Source organism: Sphaerodactylus townsendi, linkage group LG01 (genome assembly GCF_021028975.2).
Source record: "Sphaerodactylus townsendi isolate TG3544 linkage group LG01, MPM_Stown_v2.3, whole genome shotgun sequence".
NCBI classification, from domain to species: domain Eukaryota; kingdom Metazoa; phylum Chordata; class Lepidosauria; order Squamata; family Sphaerodactylidae; genus Sphaerodactylus; species Sphaerodactylus townsendi.
Window position 1 is genome coordinate 22,309,833 of NC_059425.1, and position 22,038 is coordinate 22,331,870.

At 46.7% G+C, this 22,038-nt stretch overlaps 1 protein-coding gene across 2 annotated transcripts in view; it reads left to right on the plus strand.

Annotated features, from left to right (window-relative positions):
- COPA (COPI coat complex subunit alpha) overlaps window positions 1–22,038 on the plus strand; it is a 47,411-nt gene that overhangs the window by 4,265 nt on the left and 21,108 nt on the right. For both annotated transcript variants that reach the window (XR_007245946.1, XM_048513278.1), the window contains exons 4-15: window positions 259–339; window positions 600–676; window positions 1,660–1,769; window positions 7,326–7,435; window positions 8,278–8,377; window positions 8,666–8,801; window positions 9,085–9,167; window positions 10,348–10,498; window positions 14,714–14,780; window positions 15,890–15,965; window positions 19,087–19,169; window positions 21,097–21,236. Coding sequence is in view for 1 of the 2 variants with exons in the window: in XM_048513278.1 (XP_048369235.1) it covers window positions 259–339; window positions 600–676; window positions 1,660–1,769; window positions 7,326–7,435; window positions 8,278–8,377; window positions 8,666–8,801; window positions 9,085–9,167; window positions 10,348–10,498; window positions 14,714–14,780; window positions 15,890–15,965; window positions 19,087–19,169; window positions 21,097–21,236 (1,214 nt within the window). In the remaining variant the exon portion in view is untranslated. The remainder of the gene's footprint in view (window positions 1–258; window positions 340–599; window positions 677–1,659; window positions 1,770–7,325; window positions 7,436–8,277; window positions 8,378–8,665; window positions 8,802–9,084; window positions 9,168–10,347; window positions 10,499–14,713; window positions 14,781–15,889; window positions 15,966–19,086; window positions 19,170–21,096; window positions 21,237–22,038) is intronic.

The window sequence follows — 22,038 nt, forward strand, 5'->3', positions numbered from 1 at the left end:
TAACTTATCATTGGGGACAGGGTACTAGGCTAGATGACTGCTTGGCCTAGTCTAGTATGGGGTATCTTGAATTCTTTCACATAAAGAGTTCGGAGCCAGCTGCTGGGAGAATTAGGACAGGTGTGTTGCTGGGGTCTTGTGGGTAGAAGAAGAGCTGTTCTAAGGCAGTGTAACTATAGAATGCAGGTAGTTTTGAGTCACCCTCTTTAATGGGGTGAGAGCAGCTTACCACATGGTTTCTGTTTTGTTCTTCTTCAGGTCTGGAATTACAAACTGCGACGCTGTCTCTTCACTCTGTTGGGGCACCTGGATTACATCCGCACCACCTTCTTCCACCATGTGAGCTTAGGAATTGATTTTTTTTACTAATTGGTTTAAAGGGTGAACACCTACCTCTCAATCGAATGGTTTCATGGTGGATTCTGTCTAGGCCTTAGCTTTTGTAGCTATTGAGATCAATTTAATCTAAATGTAAGGAAGAGCTTTAAAAACTGCACTGCACGGTATTTCTGCTGTCTGGTTGTACCAGAACACCATGTTGTCTATAAAAACAAACATACACAAAGGGTTTTATGTCTTATTTTGTCTTTTGTCGGTAGGAATATCCCTGGATCTTGAGTGCATCTGATGATCAGACGATTCGGGTTTGGAACTGGCAGTCCAGAACTTGTGTTTGGTAACACAACATTTCCCCTTTTGGCTCTTCAGCTTTTTGCCCCTTTGTGATTCCCAAATGTGTATCTTAGTCTGTAGGTGAAATTAAGCTGTCTTTAACAATAGCATTTTAGGGGTCTGGATTGTTTTAGATTAAAAAATCTCTGAAATGTAGAAGTCCTTTAAAGTAGAATAGTTACAGACTGGAATAATTCTGGATTGAGCTGTTGCTCACCTACGTGTTTTATAAAAAGAATGGTGTACTGGTATACTAAAATGGGGGTGTATGTTAAAGAAATGTCAGTGAACGTAATTGAACTGTAAAGGAATTTGTACACTCAAACTAACTGCTTATACCACATTGCCTTGTAAGGAAATTTGTATAGACAGATACTGCAATTTACTTTTTTATTTGTAATCTAGGTCTGGTCACAAGCTCTGTATGCCACTTGATCAATACTTCAAATTTTCATTTTTTATGCACGTTTTAATTTTATTAGGCACATTTAATTTTTATGCACATTCATTATAATTTTTTTGCACACAAGTCCCTCAGTTCCAGCCTCAGTCATTCTGGGGGTCAGAAAGAGCTGGAGAAAAGGAATGTGGGAAATCTCTGTGGGCCTTCTGACAATTAATTGTAGAATACTGCCCAATCTTGTCTTGTTTGGGTCTGTGTATTTTTTTTAGTCCCTACCTATAGGTATCAATGCGGAAGAATTAAACTTAATTAATGTATGTTATTAGATCAGCCAACTTTTGTATTTAGCATTTGATCTTTGGGTTGTACCTTGATCGAGTTGAGGGTAACCTTTCTCGCTCCTGAATCCCCTGCAGACGTTTCACTTTGCCGGGTTCTCCACTGCTATCCCAAATTCTATTTCCACTTATTTACATTTATTCCCCACCTTTGACTGCACTCTCAGAGGGGGTGGCGATAAAATACAAATCACCGTCTGTGAACATGTGCGAGAGAATCAGTGACGTTTCCTTCTTTGCTTCTAGTGTACTGACCGGACACAACCATTACGTCATGTGCGCCCAGTTCCACCCTTCTGAAGATCTGGTGGTATCGGCCAGCTTGGATCAAACTGTGCGCGTTTGGGATATTTCTGGTGAGCTGCCCAGGTCAAGGGTGTGTGTGTGTGGTGGTGGGGGGAGTGTTTCTGACTGACATGCCCTGCTGGAAACTGCAATTGTTGAAAGTGGGCCAGGCAGCTAAGCAGACAGGAGAACCAGTGTTAACTGTGTTTCCTGGGCAGGTTAGTGTAATAACAGGGGAAGAGGTAGGAGGCTGGCTTAATGTGTGGTGCCCTCAAAAAAGAAGGGCCTGGTTGTGGTAGGATGGGCAGAGATGGGTAGGTTGGTAATGTGGGCTTTTTCATCACCAGGTCCTCTTTGTGGTTATGTGTGGATTGCCACCTGCCAGTGCAGATGGCCAGTAGGATATTAGGGAACCCTTGTGCAGATGTCATAGTACTCTGCATTCTGTTACTATGTTCAGCATTGAGAAATGCTGCAAATGCATGACTTCCAATAGCCCTGGGAGGTAGATATTGTCCCCATATGACAGGAACAGAACCAGAGCTTGGGAGAGAGTGAATTGTCTCGGGTGACCCAGTGAGTTGCAAGAAAAATCGAGGCTTGAACTGGGGCATCTTGAATCACAGCTAATATTCTTACTCGCCGTATTGTAACAGTTGATGTAAACCGACAGCCAGAAATAGCCATAATATGTAAAGAAGGGGACAACAGAGAACCACAAAGAACAAAGCCCTTGAACGCTGTGATGTATCTACAGTTTCGTGGTCTCCTTTTCTACGTTCAGAGAATCTGTCTTTGATCACTGCATATAGCCAAGACATGGTGTAGTGGTTAAGAGCAGATGCACTCTAATCTTCGGAATGGGGTTTCATTCCCCGCTCTGCCATTTGAGCTGTGGAGCCTTATCTGGTGAATCAGATTAGATAGTGCACTCCAACATATGTTAGCTGGGTGACCTTGAACTTGTCACAGTTCTTTGGAGATTGTAAGCCCCTGAGTCTCCTACAGGAGGGAAAGGGGGGTATAAATCCAGCTCTTCTTCTCTTAAGGCAGGCTTTATGAGGAGAGTGGCAACCATTCAGATCTTGGTTAGAGAAGGGGATTGAGTGGGTGCAGAGCAGAGGAGCTGGAATTCCTGAGTTCCCTTGCAGAAGGGAGCTTGTTCCAGCTAAACTGGTGGCTTTGAAGCGTGTCCTCAAAAAAGTTTCTTCTTCTTTTGCATGAAAATCAGAGTTATAAAGTACAGCAGAATTATCAGGGCTGGAGCTAATAGAAGAGGCAAGACATGCTGTGGTTGTGAGAGAGAAAAAGAAGGAAGCAGGAGCCCTGTCTGTGTGGGTTCCATTTTTACATAAATGGTTGTATGTTGTTGCTTTCTCGATTGCAGTTCTCAGCTGGGTGGGTTGTTGGAGTTTCAGCAACACATTCAGATGTGACCAGCTGTAATGGGAGGGCGGGAATGGGAGGAGACGTGCTCCTTGGCTACTAATGGGGGAGCTTTCTTCTTCCAGCTTCCTCACTGTTCCATTCATGCTGTCTCTCTTGGCAGAAGGTGTGTGGGGGTGTGCAAAGTGCTGTCAAGCTGCAGCCGACTTATGGCAATCCCTTATGGGGATTTCTGGGCAAGAGAGAAGTGGTTTGCCACTGTCTTCCTCTGCATAGCCAGGCTGGGATTCCTTGGAGGTCTCCCATCCAAATGTTAACCAGGGCTGACCCTCCTTAGCTTCCAACATCTGAAGAGATCGTGATAGCTTGGGGCCATCCAATTCAGGACCTCTTAGCAGAGTTCTAGCACTCAAATTTGTCTTTGCTTGGAGAAGCTGAATTGTCTGTCAAGGACACTACCCCCTAGGTCGGAGCAGCAGTGGCATAGTGGTTAAGAGCAGATGCACTCTAATTTGGAGAACTGGGTTTGATTCCCTGCTCTACCATTTTAGCTGTGGAGGCTTATCTGGTGAACCAGATTAGCTTGTATACTCTTAATACATGCCACCTGGATGACCTTGGGCTAGTCACAGCTCTTCAGAGCTTGCTCAGCCCCACCCACCTCACAGGGTGTTTGTTGTGGGTGGGGTAAGGGGGGAAGAAAAGGAGATTGTAAGCCCCTTTGAATTTCCTTACAGGAGAGAAAAGGGGGGTATAAATCCACTCTCTTCTTCTTCCTCATGTGTTAGTCAGAGATCAAACTCAAGATCATCCTTATAGTGACCCTGTAAGCTCAGGTAGGATTGACTTCATAAGGGAGCAAGGTTGCTAGTAGCTGGCCTAAGGAATTTATTTAGGAATGAAACAGCTACGTGACACCAGCCCTCAGTTGTTCCTCTGGCCACTTCATTCCTAAAACAATATCGTGGTTCTGTTTGGTTCATAATGACTTTCTGCCGTATTCTGAGCTCCCCAGCGTTACAAGGATCATGGGCTTCTTTATATCTGTGGGTGGGGGCCAGTCCCAGTCACCAGTGGGCCAGTTAGCCATGCAGAGGGTACCCTATCTTGTCACTTCCGAGATGGCCCTTTTGAGAGCCCAGGATTACAATGGCCCACCTTGTTTCTGCCATGCGATAGGTTGAATGGAGCAAGTTTGGGTCTGGTTGCTGGATTAAAATGCATGAAAAGCCGCATCCTAACTGAGTGACCTTTCTTTGCTTGTCATACTAATGGTGATTTGTCTGATGGTTTGCAAAATAACTCCTTTTCCCCCCCACCCTAATGCACTGCCTAATCCAGGTGGGAAAGTGAAGCCGTTCTCAAAGAGGGTTTTGGGAGGGAGGATTTGGTCACATTTCAAAGCACAATGGATCAGTTTCCTTTCGAGATCCAGTGTGGTGTAGTGGTTAACAGCAGCGGACTCAATCTGGTGAACCAGGTTTGATTCCCTTCTCCTCCACGTGAAGCCTGCTGGGTGACCTTGGGCCCGTCACAGTTCTCTCAACTCTCTCAGCCCCACCTACTCACAAGATGCCCGTTGAGGCGGGGAAGGAATGGTGATTGTAAGCTGCTTTGACACTCCTTGAAGGTAGAGAAATGTGTGGTGTAAAAGCCAGCCTTTCTTGCTTGAACTGCCAGCTGATTCCTGAGAAAGGGATTATCCTTGTGTTCAAGCGTGGGACACTAATGAGGTTTCAGGTGATGCAAGGCTTGGAAGAATGGGGGCGACGGGGTTTTGCAAAACCGCTGGAGGTCTTATGGAAACAGTCTGCCCCTGGGAGCACAGGGGAAGAGCAAGCATGAGACTCTAACACAGTGGTGTCCAACTCTGGCCCTTCAGGTGTTCATGGACTTCAATTCCCATCAGCCCTGGCTATGCCAGCAGAGACTGATGGGAATTGTAGTCCATGAACATCTGAAGCGCCAGCGTTGGACACTCCTGCTCTAACAGACCCGTGTCACTGACCATCTCAGCTTGGCAGAGCACTGCCTTTGCCCTCCAGATGCACTGCTCGTTTCTCCTTCGGTTCTTGCCTGAGCTACTCGGGTCCTTTTTAACCCTCCCTCCATGCCTTTTAATCGGACACTGCTTGCGCATGATGGGTCTGGCCTCTGCCCTCGGTTCCGGTCAGCCCCTTAATTGTTCCTCCTCTCTCCGGCCCATTCCCCCTCCCCGCAAACTCCTACTATAGCTGGTTCATTCTGTAAGTGTCCTCCTCCCCTCCTCTCTGGATTTGTGTAGCTGCTCCAGAAATATTCCATCTGTCGTTCAGTGCCCCTCGCTGACTCCTTAAAGCCTCGGATGTTTGCCCTGGACCAGACGTGCGTATTGAACAGGCAGAACTACCTTATACCAATGGGCTGTTGGCCCATCCCACTTAGTTTTGGACTGGCAATAACTCCCAGGGATCTGAAGCCAAAAAAGGTCTTGTTGTAGAACTTGCCAAAAAAAGGTGTTCTCTGTATTGTGGAAGGCTTTCACGGCCGGAATCACTGGGGTGCTGTGTGGTTTCCGGGCTGTATGGCTGTGTTCTAGCAACATTCTCTCCTGACGTTTCGCCTGCATCTGTGGCTGGCTTCTTCAGAGGATCTGAAACGTCAGGAAAGAATGCTGCTAGAACATGACCATACAGCCCGGAAACCACACAGCACCCCAAAGGTGTTCTCCTTCTGCCCCACAGTGTGAGGTTTCTGTTTTTCATCCTCTGAAGTGCAAAGTAGTTGGTGGTTTAATATTCCCATTTCTAAATAGGTTTATTTAATTTGTACCCCATCTTTTGACCCTGTGGATAGCTTCATTCTTCTCTGTTTTATCCTCACAACAACGCTGAGAGGGTCATTAGGCCAGAGTTCCCCAACATGCTGGCCAAGGATCCAGGGCACTTGTCAGGTGTTGCAGGACCTGGTGGGGCTTTTGCCCAGCAGGGCTTTTGATCGACTGCGTAGATTTTAAGAAGTTGCTTCAGCAGCAACTGCTGCCACAACCAAAGGATCGTCTTTGTCTGACTGAAAACGAACTGTGTGGATGCAGGAAAAGATTTTTAAACCCATCTGTTTGATTTGAAAAGGCAACCTGTTACATAGCTTCAGGCTGAAATGTTGAAGAGTTACCATTAGAGTTATGCATGACTGCACTCTGAAGTTTTTGTGGCTGGCTGTGTCTCTTACGGCAGCCATTTTGTTGCTGGGCCCACCATTCCAATGTTAGAATCCCAAAGGTCCCCAAAGGCTGAAAAAATTCAGAGACCCCTGGAGTAGGCTGAGGGTTTGTGACTGGTCCGAGGTCACCCAGCAAACTTCCTTAGCTGAGCAGGAATTCAAACCAGGACCTCCTAGTCCTGTTCCTGACACTCTCACCCCTAGACCATACTGCCTCTTAGTTTATGGCCCCGGGTGACTGACTAGAAGGACTGGCAAGATTAGTAGAGAGTGTTTAAAACACAAAAAACCATTGTAAATTTACGTGTTAACGTTTTAACGATAAAAACGATAACAGGCAATGAAAAATGGCAGTGGAAAGATCAGCTGGGAAATGTCGACAGAATGAAATGTGAGAAGCAGTCCACTGATAGCGTTTTCCTAGTGGGAAAAGCCTTCCCCAATATAAGCGACAGCAGGATCCAACCCTGTCTAGCTCATCTCACTGCAGGGAGTGGGGCAAAGTTGTGTTTCCGCAGCCAAGGAGGCTGTTCTGCCAGTCACCACTGCCCGAGGCAGGCACCCAGAGGCGGGTCTCCAGAACTGATGTTGATGAGCAGATATGTTTGGACAGAAGAATATGGTCCTTCCAGTATCTTGATCCCGGTCTGTTACGTTAACCTGAGTGCTCCTGTTAATGGCCAAATCCATATTTAAAATCTTAACCCATGGACAGAATCCCCAGGCCAAGTGTTTCATGATGCAGCGTAATACGCTTGGCAGTTGTTCTTCACCTTCGTGTGACTCTGTTGCCTGCTTGGTTGCAAAGGACTGTTGATTGTCCCAGTGAATGATGGGAATTCTAGAAACAGCCCTGTGTTTTTAGCAGAGGGTTGTGGGCAAATAATCAGATCTGTCTTCCCTTTTGTTCCTTCTTTACTACTTTGATCTTGTTCATCAGTATATTTTACATTTCGACAAACCACCTTCCCAGAAAGGTGCAGGGCTTTTTGATAACCTTGTGTTTGCTCCTCCCGTACCGTTTTCTTCTCGCCTGGAAGGCCTAAGGAAGAAGAATCTTTCTCCTGGAGCTGTGGAGTCCGATGTCCGCGGGATCACGGGCGTAGACCTTTTTGGCACAACTGATGCAGTAGTGAAGCACGTCCTGGAGGTACCGTTGGGCTTGTGTATGGATCCGCGCATACCTGCTGTTAAAGTCATCATGTTCCTCAAGACTGCATCTCCCCATATTGCTTTGAAAGGCTCCTCTGTTCATCGGAGGGGAACCTTCTATTGGTCCCCGGCCCAAGAGATATCTGGCTGGCCTCAACGAGAGCCAGGGCCTACACGGTATCAGACCCCTACGGGAGTTACCTCAGTTCCACAGGGCCTGTAAGACATGGCTGTTCCACCTAGCCAGCCAGATTAAACTATAATGTCATCTTCTTTCAGCCTCCGGGGGAGGGAGAACGGGTTTCCATTGAAAATGCTGGGGGGAAGAACGGGTTTCCATTTGAAAATGCTGGGGGGAATTTTCCATTGAGCAGGATCTATTGAAAATGCTGGGGGGAAGAATGAGGACTAATAAAAGGAAACACTTCTTCATGCAACGCTTGATTGGTGTTTGGAATATGCTGCCCCAGGAGGTGGCGATGGCCACTAACCTGGATGGCTTTAAAAGGAGCTTGGACAGATTTACGGAGGAGAAGTCGATCTATGGCTACCAATCTTGATCCTCCTTGATCTGAGATTGCAAATGCCTTAGCAGACTAGGTGCTCAGGAGGAGCAGCAGCAGCAGAAGGCCATTGCTTTCACATCCTGCATGTGAGCTCCCAAAGGTATCTGGTGGGCCACTGCAAGTTACAGAGATCTGGACTAGATGGACTCTGGTCTGATCCAGCTGGCTTGTTCTTATGTTCTTTGCTCCAATTTGCCAGGATCCACATTCTTTCATTCCCTATAATGATTCCTTTACAAGGCAGCTAAGGTCTGAGCATGTCCCTTTCCTCCAGGGACATGACCGCGGAGTGAACTGGGCTGCTTTCCACCCCACCATGCCCCTTATAGTGTCGGGAGCTGACGACCGGCAAGTCAAAATCTGGAGGATGAACGGTAAGTCCGCATGCCGGTTGAGCCTTGGCTTTTCGACCTCTGTAGAAAAGTTCAGTTTGGTAACTGTTCCATTTTGGTTATAGCCAGGCAGTTCTCGCAAGCGTTCAGAGTGCTTGGTATAAGGTGAGGCCATCAGCTGTGGAAGAGCCAGCTTGGGTGGGAGGGTGCCACCGGGGTGGGATCCATATTTGGGAACCACAGAAAATAAATTAAACAGTTGAGGGGAGTTTCTTGTGAGAGGGTGGTTCTTGATCACGCTGCTCTTCCTTCTGTTCATCTCCCCATCAGAATCAAAAGCTTGGGAAGTGGACACGTGCCGCGGGCACTACAACAACGTCTCCTGCGCAGTGTTCCATCCTCGCCAGGAACTCATCCTCAGTAACTCCGAGGACAAGAGCATCCGTGTCTGGGACATGTCCAAACGGTAAGCGTTACATGCTGGCTTCTTCTCGAGCGCTCAAGTATCCTGACATATGTGGACTGATGGTGAAGGTGCTAAATATTTTAGGACTTCATGGCAGAATGTGGGCCAGGGTCTCTTGAGTGTGGCAGCTGCAACATGTTGTTTTGACCATGAGAGGGATTGTTGTGCAGAACCGGTCGAGCAGGAAAGGGGTGGTATACACATTTTCTAAATGGATTTTATGCCCCAAAAAAGTGTAGTGGTTTGTGTGTTAATGCATCTGTCTCTCACTTCTCAACCCTAGCACGGGCGTCCAGACTTTCCGCAGGGATCACGATCGCTTCTGGGTGTTGGCAGCTCACCCCAACCTCAACCTCTTTGCTGCAGGTGAAAATGTTTTTGGCTGCTCAAGCTCGGTTCGACTCTATGCGTTTCTTATCGGTTTTTGGCTGCCCAAGCTCGGTTCGACTCTTGTCGGTTTTTGGCTGCTCAAGCTCGGTTCGACTCTATGCGTTTCTTATCGGTTTTTGGCTGCCCAAGCTCGGTTCGACTCTTGTCGGTTTTTGGCTGCCCAAGCTCGGTTCGACTCTTGTCGGTTTTTGGCTACACAAGCTTGATTCGACTCTATGTGTTTCTTATCGGTTCAGTTTCCCTGCCATGCTTCCAGGAAGCTCACAGCGCATCATTGTACAGTGCAACCTGAGGCAGATTTCTGCTCTTGATTGTAGTAGGCTTAGATTGGAGTCACTTTCTGTTGGATTGTGCTGTCAGATTCCCAATAAACACTGCGAAAGCAGCCTAGGACCTAGAGCTTGGTTTCTCCTGCTTTTTCACCTTGCTTGTACCCTTTCACCTTGCAGGCTGAACCCTTCCAATAAAGAGATGTAAACTCTGGCTTGTTCACTGTTCAGTTTCTAGATTTTTTCCCCACATTAGCTGTTGTGTTTTTTTCAAGCAGTGTAGCTGTGCTCTGGTAGTTTTTGGTCATAATGTTTTGTCCACATCTGTGGCTGGCATCCTCAGAGGCATGGAAGGAAAAGAGGAAAAAACTCAGTCTAAATATAGTCTATATGAAATACTATATACACCCTAAATCCATCACCTGTAGTGCAGTATATACAAGCAATTGCTTAAATATAATAAATATAATAAATACAATGCTACAAAAATGACATTCTGACATACCAATCATAATTGTCACGCTATACCAATCCGTGACTGTATCGGAGGTCTTTAGCAGTTATAGTCCTCTATGATTGGACAATTGATATGTCAGAATGTCATTTTTGTAGCACTGTATTTATTATATTTCAGCAATTGCTTGTATATACTGCACTAGAGGTGATGGATTTAGGATGTATACAGTATTTCATATAGACTGTATTTAGATAGAGATAAAAGCCAATAGCAGCAAAAGTTTCCGCTTCCATTCCACATATCCCGTTGCCTACAGTATCTGCCCTTAATCCTCAGAGGCACGTTATGGTAAGATGCCCCTGAAGATGCCAGCTATAGATGCGGGTGCCGCTCCCAGCCCTCTGACATTTCTCCCCTTTTCTGCTACCAGGACATGACGGCGGCATGATCGTGTACAAGCTGGAACGCGAACGGCCTGCCTACGCCGTGCACGGCAACATGCTCTACTACGTGAAGGACCGCTTCCTCCGTCAGCTGGATTTCAACAGCTCCAAAGACGTGGCCGTGATGCAGTTGAGGAGGTGGGGGTGCTCCCGTTGAATCTCGCCTTTGCTGTGGCCTCATTCCCCATTTGCATAAAATCACCCTTCCTTACACCTTTCCAAGGGAGTTGCACTTGGCACCTCCCTTTCCATCTTCAGTAGGCAATCGGAAAGCCGAAAGGAGCTGAGGTGACTTCGGTTCGGAATACAGAGTCCATGGGGATGCAGACAGAGAAGGAGGTTTTTTTAAATCAACCACATACAAGTGAGGAACATAGCAATGTGATAAGTGATAGTGTCTACAAAAGGCTAGAGGGCAAAACACATAAATCCCAGGTTAGGGACAGAGACAGAGTATACAAGTGTCTCTATGCTAATAGTAGAAGCCTTCGACCTAAAATGGGGGAGCTGGAGTACAGAGTTTTGAAGGAGGACATTGATATAGTGGGCATCACAGAGACATGGTGGAATGAGGAGAACCAGTGGGATGCTGTTATCCCAGGTTACAGGCTCTACAGGAAGGATAGGACCGGCTGCATTGGGTGGGGTGGCCTCTACATCAAAGCAAAGAGAGCATAGTGTCATATAAAATAGACGATGCAGGGGAGCTGATTCCTCTACAGAAGCACTGTGGATATCAATACCAGGGGTGAAGCATAGTTTAACATTAGGAATATATTATCGCCCCCCGACCAAAAGACAAGAGGATTCTGAGATGGAAAAAAGAAATTAGAGAGGCCAACAAAAGCAAAATGTCGTGGTAATGGGCCATTTTAACTATCCCCATATAAACTGGAAAATGCATGTTCAGGTCATAGTAAGGAGAGAACATTCCTGGATATGCTAAATGACTGTGGCTTAGAGCAGATGGTTGTAGAACCAACCAGGGGAGATGTGATCCTAGATCTAATTCTATGTGGGACCCAGGACCTGGTGCCGCAAGTCAGTGTTGTTGAGTCATAGGGAACAGCCACCACAATGCTGTCAGATTCAGTATCTCTGCATTTAACAAGTGACAACTACTAATGTTACATTTGCCTTCAGAAAGGGAAATTCTCAAAGATGAGGGGATAGCATGCAGGAAGCTGAAAGGGAAAAATCAAGAGAGTCAAAATGTCCAAGGTGCTTGGAGGTTATTTAAAAAACACAGTCTTAAAAGCTCAGCTGGAATGTGTTCCGCGAGGTTAGGAAAAGGCAGCCCCCAGTCAAAAAGAAAGCCACCATGGTTAACAAGGGGAGGTTGAGGAAATTATTAGGGGAAAAAAAAAGATGTCTTTTACTAGAAAATGGAAGTCCAACTTAACTGATGAAGAATACCAGAGAGAACACAAATGGTGGCAAAAGAGAAGCAAGTTAGCTGTAAGGGAGGCAAAAGGATTATGAGGAACGATGGCTGCAAACATCAAGACTAGCAACAAACAGTTCTTCTTCAAGTACATCAAAAAGCAAGGGAAGCCAGCTAGGGAAGCGAAAATCTCAAGTTAGGATGATAAAAGGAACAAAAGGTGTGCTAAAAGATGACAGGGAGATTGCAGAGAAGCTGAATGAATTCCTTTGTCATCTGTCTTCACCCAAGAGGAGGTGAGGAACATTCCTGCACCTGAACCAAGCTTCTTAGGAGGTGAATCCGAGGAACTAAGCCGGCTAGTGGTAGACAAGGAAGAAGTTCTGGCAGCCATTGATAAACTAAAATGCTACCAAATCCCCTGGCCCCAGATTGCATTCATCCAAGAGTTCTTAAAGAGCTCAAGCATGAAATTGCTGATGTTCTCACATTAATATGCAACTTATCCCTGAAATCAGGCTCCATCCCTGAAGACTGGAAAATGGCCCATGTCACACCAATCTTTAAGAAAGGGTCTAGGGGGGACTCCAGGAAATTACAGCAGGCCAGTCAGTTTGACATCTGTTCCTGGTAAATTAGTAGAATCTATCATTAAAGATAAAATTATTAAACATGTAGAAAAGCAAGACCTGCTGAGGAAGAGTCAGCATGGCTTTTGTAGAGGCAAGTCCTGTCTTACAAACTTACTAGAGTTCTTTGAGGGTGTAAACAGATATGTGGATAAGGGGGAACCAGTGGACATTGTCTACTTGGATTTCCAAAAGGCTTTTGACAAAGTTCCTCACCAGAGACGATTGAGAAAACTCAGCAATGAAGGAATAAGAGGGGAAGTCCTCCTATGGATTAAAAGCTGGTTGAGGAACAGGAAACAAAGGGTGGGTATAAATGGGAAGTTCTCACAATGGAGAGATGTCGTGAGTGGTGTCCCCAAGGATCCGTTTTGGGACCAGTGCTCTTTAACCTATTCATAAATGACCTGGAAGTAGGGTGGGTAGTGTGGTGGCCAAGTTTGCAGATGATAACAAATTATGTAGGGTGGTGATAACCTCAAAGGATTGCGAAGAGCTCCAAGTGTACCTTGATAAATTAGGCGAGTGAGCCCAGAAATGGCAAATGCAGTTCAATGTAGCAAAATGTAAAGTTGATGCACATAGCAAAAAATCCAAACTTCACATACACGCTACAGGGTCAGTGCTATCAGTCACAGACCAGGAAAGGGATTTGGGCGTCTTAGTTGATAGTTCCATGGGAATGTCAACTCAATGCATGGCAGCTGTGAAAAAGGCAAACTAGATGTGTGGGATAATTAGGAAAGGAGTTGATAATAAAACTGCAAAAGATTGCTTCATGCCCTTATATAAAGCAGTGGTGCGACCGCGACTTGGAGTACTGTGTTCAGTTCTGGTCGCCACATCTCAAAAAAGGATATCCGAAGAGATAGAAAAGTGCAGAGAAGGGCAACGAGGATGATTGAAGGATTGGAGCACCTTCCTTATGAGGAGAGGCTGCAGCATTTAGGACTCTTTAGTTTGGAGAGGAGACGCCTGAGGGGGGACATGATTGAAGTCTATAAAATTATGCATGGGGTAGAAAATGTTGACAGAGAGAAATTTTTCTCTCTTTCTAACAAATCCACTAGAACCAGGGGGCATTCATTGAAAATGCTGGGGGAAAGAATTAGAAAGAATAAAAGGGAACAGTTCTTCACGCAACGTGTGATTGGTGTTTGGAATATGCTGCCACAGGAGGTGGTGATGGCCACTAACCTGGATAGCTTTAAAAGGGGCTTGGACAGATTTATGGAGGAGAAGTCAATTTATGGCTACCAATCTTGATCCTCCTTGATCTGAGATTGCAAATGCCTTAACAGTCCAGGTGCTCGGGAGCAACAGCCGCAGAAGGCCATTGCTTTCACATCCTACATGTGTACTCCCAAAGGTATCTGGTGGGCCACTGCGAGTAGCAGAGAGCTGGACTAGATGGACTCTGGTCTGATCCAGCTGGCTTGTTCTTATGTTCTTATGTTCTTATTTCGGGCTGCATTTGACTCATGTATTATTTAATTGTGTTTAATATCACAGCTGCCAGCTCTTTAGCTTGTTGACTTTTCATTACAATCGAGCCTCACCCAAAGGGCTAGGATGTTGTAATGTATCGGTGTAGTATTTGGGCGGATCCTAGCAGGGCTGCCTTCTGAATCTGACAGTTCTTGATTTTGTAGATTTGAAGATGTTTTAAGTGCCGCCCTTGTGTTTTCAGAAAGGCGCCCAGGGTTCCTACTATTATTATTTTGCCACCATGTCACAGCTGACTTAGGGTGACCCCCTGGTGAGTTTTTCAAGGCAAGAGATGTTCAGAGTTGGTTTGCCATTGCCTACCTCTGCATCATGCCCCTGGTATTCCTTGGAGGTCCACCATCCGAATACCAGCCAGGGTCCGGGGCTGAGAATGTGTGAACAACTCAAAGTCATCCAGCAAGCATCTATGGGACAAGTGGGAATTTGAACCTTGGTTCCCCAGGTCCTATTCTAACACCTTAACCACTATACCATTCTGGCTCCTAACTGAGAGTTTAAACTGTCGCCTTTACTTCTTTTCTTTTTTTTACAAGTGTGATTTTATTTACATTGTAAGTGATCTTGAGCTCCACAAAGTAGAAAGGCAGCTAAACATGTTTTAAATAAAGGCCCTAAGGATCTTACGGCAGTGTAAGTGAAGGGCCTTGAGCACTTGGAGATACTACAAACTGGGAAGTATTGTTACATGAAGGCAGAGCCACACTTGGTGGACGTTCTCATTCTCATGGTTTGAAGCCAGTCTGTGGCTCCTCCCACAATGCTCTCTACCAGCCAGAAGTAAATGACATGATAGCCCCAGTTCACTTTCTTCCTGCTTTCTGTCCTTCTCAGTGGGTCCAAGTTCCCCGTGTTCAACATGTCGTACAACCCAGCTGAGAATACCGTCCTCCTCTGCACTGTAAGTCACAATCTGTCCTGGGGTATATAAAGCAACCCAGTGGGTCATTAGTGGTGTAGTGGTTAAGAGCAGGTGCACTCTAATCTGGAGAACCAGGTTTGATTCCCCGCTCTGCCACTTGAGCTGTGGAGGCTTATCTGGGGAATCAGACTAGCTTGTGCACTCCCACATGCCAGCTGGGTGACCTTGGGCTAGTCACAGTTCTTCAGAACTTTCTCAGCCCCACCTACCTCACAGGGTGTTTATGGGGGGGGGGAGGGAAAGGAGATTGTAAGCCCTTTGAGTCTCCTTACAGGAGAGAAAGGGGGTTATAAGTCCAAACTCTTCTTCTTCAGCTTGGGGTAGCTCAGTGGCTTCATCACAATAGGAGTTTTTAATAGTTTCGTGGGAGGCCTTTTCCACCCTCTAAATCGCCTCTCAGGTAGTAAAGGTTGCTGAAGGTGTTTACATGGCAGCTTTTTGTAATAAATAGAAGAAGAGGAGTTTGGATTTATACCCTGCTTCTTACAAATATAAGGGGTCTCAAAGCGGCTTACAAATTCCTTCCCTTCCTCTCCCCACAACAGACACTTTGTGAGGTAGATGGGGCTGAGAGAGTTTGGAGAGAACTGTGACTATTCCAAAGTCACCCGGCAGGCTGCATGTGTAGGAGTGGGGAAACAAATCCAGTTCACCATACAAGAGTCTGCCACTCATGTGGAGGAATGGGGAATCCAACTCCGTTCTCCAGACTAGAGTCACCGATCTTAACAACCATACCACGCATTTAGGTGTTTTAAAGCAAAATGTGTGAATCCTCTTGCAGTCCGAAGTACATGTTGAAAGTAAATAATAATAATGACCAGAAAACCATTAGGCTTAGTTTACTGGTAATAAGAGTCTATTTCTGGATAGCATCTTAGAAGGACCTTCAGCAATCTGAAATAGGGATGTGATCTTTGGGGGTTAGATCAGCGACGTTTAGTATTTTAATTTAGGAAGCGGTGGGTTGCTGAATCCACCTCCTCGGGCAAGGAACTGATGGAAGCAAACAGTTTCTATGGGAAGAAATCCTAGTTGCAAGGATTCCAGATAGCTTATGGACTAACTGACTTTCCCCCTCTTTGCAGAGAGCCAGTAATCTGGAGAACAGCACCTACGACCTGTACACCATCCCGAAGGATGCAGATTCCCAGAATCCTGATGGTAAGCTTCTCAAAGTGGCTGCATCTGTTTCTCCCACCCACCTCCCCTTTCATTCTTTGACTGCTGGGTTCGCTTCCACTGGTTCCCGCAGAGCTCACACATACGCCGCGCGCCTTTGGCAGGTCTTCTGACTTGAAAAATTCATGTTCGTCCCCTCCTGGTTTTTATGGCTTCCAATATATATTTTATAAATCAGTTATTAGAAACTCGCCGGCCTGCCTCCTCGCCCAGCAGGCTGGCTCGCCTGTCATTGATGGATCTCCTGCATCCCGAGCAGTCCTGGACGCTTCCGAAGCGGCTGTAAACGTGCCCAGCCTTCCTCCTCCGTCCCAGAGAATCCCAAATCAAACCTGTGCCTTTCAGCGAATTAAAAGCGTGTCGTAATTCCTGCCTTCCGCGCTCCTCATTCCACTGGGGAGTGGAAATTCCAGCTGGGTCCCCCCTTGTCTCTGATGTCACAGCAATACGATCGGTGGATGAGTTCTGGTGGCGCGTGGAGCGGGCTGGCATCCGTCTCTCCTCTACTCACAACGGGAGATTTATGGGGTTCTCTAGTGCCGGAAGGGTTTTGTTGGTGGGTTTTTGCCATAAAGGGGATAGCGTTAGCGGGAACTGTGACTCCGTAGAGCACATGGTGTACATGTGGAAGGTCCCAGCTCAGTCCTTGGTATCTCTGGTTAAAGGCTGTCAGGAAGGAGAGGGCCACATGAAGCTGCCTTTTACCGAGTCAGACAGCTGGTCCATCATGGCCAGAGTTGTCTACTCAGATTGGCAGCTGCTCTCCAGGCTCTCAGCCTGAGGTATGTTGTTTTGAGCCAGTGTGGTGTAGCGGTTAAGAGCAGGTGCACTCTAATCTGGAGAACTGGGTTTGATTCCCCGCTCTGCCACTTGAGCTGTGGAGGCTTGTCTGGGGAACTTGATTAGCTTGTGCACTCCAACACATGCCAGCTGGGTGATCTTTGGCGCTTTCTCAGTGCCACCCACCTCGCAGGGTGTTTGTTGTGAGGGGGGAAGGGAAAGGAGATTGTAAGCCCCTTTGAGTCTCCTTACAGGAGAGAAAGGGGGGGTATAAATCCAAATTGTTGTTCTTCTTTGCATACGGCCTGTTTCTTAGTGGAGGTGCTAAGGACTGGTCCTGGGACTTCCTTCATGGCAAGCAGATGCTCTGGCCCTGAACCTTACAGTGAGAAATACCTTTCTGCACCTGATCCCGCCCTTCCGGAGAGCCTCTCTCCATCAGTGCTGGTGTGGATAGACCAGTGTTATTGAAGGAAGACCACAGCTTAGTAGCGTTCTGCATGCGCCGAGTCCCAGGTTCAGTGCCCAACATCCCCCAATACAAGGCAAACAAGACTGGGAAGCCCCTCTGGCTACTCGCCAGAGCCCCCAGTTAAATAGACAACGTCCGACATGATGGGTGATGGATCAATGAATGGTCATTGTCATGTGACTTTTGGGTTTGTTCTTCAGGTTGTCTGTTCCCTGCTTCTCCCACAGCCCCAGGAGATCTCTGAAAAGCTGGTGCTGGGAATCATGGGACTCTCATGGTCAGAATGCCCCTGGGCCATGGACATCCCTTGGTGTCAGTTTTTATGGCAAACTTTAATGGTTTGCAGAGGGTTTTTTTTTTTACAGAAAGAAATCCTCAGCACAGACACTTGGAGATTTCCATTCACCCTCCTGCATACCTCTCCTCCCTCCCTTCTGACACATCATGCTGACTGTAGGTTCCCCCGCTTTCTCTCTCGTCCAAAAAAAGCAATTGCGCAGATGAGCCTGGGAGCAAGGGAGAGGAGAGCGGACGGGAGGGGGAAAAGGAAGAGGTAGCTCTTAGTGGCAAGCCCTCCCTCCCTCGTCCATCTACTTGCCCGCTACGCTGCTGAATATGCCTTTTCCTCCTTTGGCAAACCATTGCTAACTCACTTGCTGAGTGGTGTGATGGGTTTTCCGGGCTGTGTGGCCGTGGTCTGGTGGATCTCCTTCCTAACGTTTCGCCTGCATCTGTGGCTGGCATCTTCAGAGGTGTATCACAGAGAGAAGTCTGTTACACACTGACAGACTTCCAGTGTGATTTCCCTCTGCGATACCCCTCTGAAGGTGCCGGCCACAGATGCAGGCGAAACGTTAGGTACAAGATCCACCAGACCACAGCCTGGAAAACCCACCCACAACCAGTTGAATGCGGCCGTGAAAGCCTTCGACATCACTTGCTGAGTTCCACCAGGCCGCCCTGCAACAGATGTGATGCGGCTGGACCATGGCTGGAGAAGAAAGTTCCTAGCAGGGCGCCCAAACTTGGCAAACAAGACTCCCTGGCTGAGCGGGGCTTGATATGTCCCCCTTCCTACAACTCATTGCTGACGCTCTAGGCATAGGTGTCAGACTCAGGCCCTCCAGGGGTTCATGGACTACGATTCCCATCAGCCCATACCAGCAGGGAAATAAAAAGAGCTTCACACTTTTTTTAAGGAGGTGGGGGGGAGAGAAATGTGGCACTATCATTGCAGCGGTGTAGTTAGAACGTCAGAACGGGGCGGCTTCTGCACTGGACAACCACCATGGAACGGAGCTTCCCAGAACAAGTTTCTCATCACTGTCTTTGTCTTGTGATGTGACCAGATCATTCCGGTGGGCTGGAGATTGGGGGTCCTCAGATTGCTGTGGCCCCGAGAAGCTCTAAGGTCTGCGTCTTGCAAGCCCCCTCCATGCACTAAATGCTGCCAGAACTGTGCAATCCTTTCTCCGTAGGCATTGTGTCTTTAATGTTAGGTAACAGCTGTTGAAATGCAGCGCCGGGGAGAGGCTTGTGTTGGAGACGGGACCCTCGGAGCTCACTCGACTTGGCTGCGAGGGCACCGCTCGTTAGCGTGACAAAGTAGCGTGTCATCTGGGATGGCCGTGCACTCCTGCGCCAGCCAGCAGCGGCATTGGTTCCCCGGGCAACCACTTGGCTTCTGCACTGGGCCACTCTGAGAATCCAAAAAGGGGGCCTGGATCTGAAATGAGTAGCCTGAGGTTAATTGTGAATTAGCTGGCGGAGGAGGGGAGGGAAGCAGCTGATCCACTGGAACACAGTTGGAGTTCAGCCAGCCAACTCTCAATTTATTTTTCCCCCTTCCAGCTCCCGAAGGAAAACGTTCTTCTGGGCTGACAGCTGTGTGGGTGGCTCGGAATCGCTTCGCAGTCTTGGATCGGATGCACTCGGTGAGACTTAAAAAGGAAAAGGTTTCTTTCTCTGCTCCCGCCTCTGTGGCCATTGAGTTTCCTCTTTGGGAACACAGAAAGGTTTCTCCCCAACTTATCTGCTTGCGCTGCCCAAACTTCAAGGAGAATGAAGAATTAGCAGATAAGTGCAGTGTTTTCTCTTGGCGGGGAGCAATGTTGCCATTTGCAAAACCGATCCAGCCCTGAATTAGATTGAAACTCTTGCAGGAATTTTTGGGGTGGGGAAATAAATTATTTTATTTTATTATATTTACACCTCGCCCTTCTCGGCCAAAGCTGGGCTCGGGGCAGCTTACGTAAAAATTAAAAACGTTAAAACCAATAAAATACGAATTATTCCCCAAAAATCTAAAATACATGGTAATGGCAATCCAGTAGCAATCCAAAACCTCAAGCCTAATAATTTATTTCAACTCCCATTCTGGTTGCTCCGATTCTATAATCTGGGCTGGGGGGAAAGAGAGGAACAGGGAGTGCCCAGATGAGCAAAATGACGATCAGGTGGAAATTGGGAGGCCGGCAAGACCACAACTATTGGATGGCCTCAACCAAAGGCCTGGTGGAACATCTTATGGGCCCTACAATGCTTCAAAGTTGTGGGGAGTTCAAGAGTGGGGAGGGATACAGCTGTACTAACCCACCTTGTAAGATCCTAGTGAGGAAGGTCAAAGTACGTTAATAGAAACGGTCATGATTCATTATTATTGGCATAGTTATCAGCATAACAAAGCACATAAATCAGGTCATGCTAAACTACTGACTTATTGGGTTATAAATTCTGTACTTATATACCACGTTTCCCTGAAAATAAGACAGGGTCTTATATTAATTTTTGCACCAAAAGATGCATTAGGGCTTATTTTCGGGGTAGGGCTTATTTTAGGGGAAATACGGTACCTCCACAATTAATTAAGGTGGGCTCCCGGCAGCCCCGTTGCTTCCCCTTCATGTGTGATGCAAGCTGCATCCTCATTGGCAGGGAGCACCTTCTGGATCTCACCATCCTGATCTGTAACTACCGGTAGGGCTTATTTTTGGAGTAGGGCTTAAGTCTCCTCCAAAAATCCTGAAAAATCATGATAGGGCTTATTTTTGGGGAAACACAGTAGATTTTGCAATCTGAGCAAAAGGAAAGGGGTTGCTCCCTAGGCCAGGGATTCCCTGGTCCCCTTTTCCTTGCCATGGGGAGGTCTCGTGTAGCTGAAAAGCCGGGAACCTCGTCCTTGTAACATTAAGACATTTGTCATGCCAGCCTTATTTATTTATTTATTTATTTATTTATTTATTTATTTATTTATTTATTTATTTATTTATTTATTTATTTATTTATTTATTTATTTGACTTATTAGTCGCCCTCCCCCAAAGGGTTCAGGGTGACGAACAACATTTTAAAATATAAATCGTAATTAAAAACTTGCTTTACAATAGTTTAAAATAAATACAAATATAGATGGCGATAAAAACCCTCCCCCCGGACCCCACTGGATGCCAGGATGATTGATCATACTTCAGCCCGGCTGGCCAAATGCCTGGTGGTTTTGCAGGCCCTGCGGAAATTCATCAAGTCTCGCAGGGCCCTGATTTCTTTGGAGAGCCTGTTCCACCAGAAGGGGGCCAGGACTGGGAAAGTCCTGGCCCTAGTGGCGGCCAGCCGGACATATTTTGGGCCAGGGACCTCTAATAGGAACTTTTCCGAGGATCGGAGGGTTCTAACGGGGCAATACGGGGAGATGCGGTCCCTCAAGTATGTATGCCCAAGGCCTTGTGTAGCCTTAAAGGCTAAAACCAGCACCTTGAACATGACCCGGAATTCGATCGACAGCCAATGAAGATGGTACAGGACTGGAGTGTTATGTTTTCTGTGTTTTCTTCTTGTGCCTTTCCTGTCCTCCACCGAAATGGAAGATTCTGATCAAGAACCTGAAAAATGAGATCACCAAGAAGGTCCAGGTCCCCAACTGTGATGAGATTTTCTACGCCGGCACCGGGAACCTACTGCTGAGAGATGCAGATTCCATCACTCTCTTTGACGTGCAGCAGAAACGGTACGGGGGTGGGTTACCGTTGCTGGAGGCATTACTCTGTCTTGCCCAGTTGTGGAGCAGTCCTCCAGACTGATCAATATATGGTTTTGCTGGGCAGAGGTGACTTTGAGAAGGCCACGTGAGCACACGGCAAAGCCAAACAGCTTGTTAGTATCCTTGTTCAGTACCCCCACATTGCTGCCTGCAAAGGGATATCAGGTACCGGATGCTGAAATACACCTATCTTTATCCAGAAGAATAAACAATACTGTGCTAGGTGGACCAATAGGTGTCAGGTTCTTGTATGCTTTCAAGTGCCATCATCCACCGGGGTTATGAGAACAGGTTTGGTGGGCCAGTTGGAAGGGGCTCTAGTTGGTTTCAAGGAAAGCAGTGAGGCAGAAACCCACCCCTTAAGTTACTATGTCTCCTGGTCCGAGTCAAGACTTTTTTTGTGTAAGAACAAATGACGATTTGTGGTTTGAGTTATATTAACATCAATTAAGAATTGATTTTTATTTTGACTGTAAGCAGGGAGCATATAGTAAACATTTAAGTGTGACTTTATTCAGCACAGGAGCCCTTTTATTGTTTATTATATAAACATATATACATATATATACACATATACACACACATGCATGTATACAGACACACACACATACGTGTGTGTGTATGTGTATGTAAGTATGTGTGTGTGTGTGTGCATATGTCTCTGTGTATATGTAGACAGAGGGGGAGAGTTTTGTTTCTCTTTCTCTCTTTTTCTGTAATATCACTATCATTTTCGATGTTTGTTCTGTTGTGTTCTTTGCTGAGATTT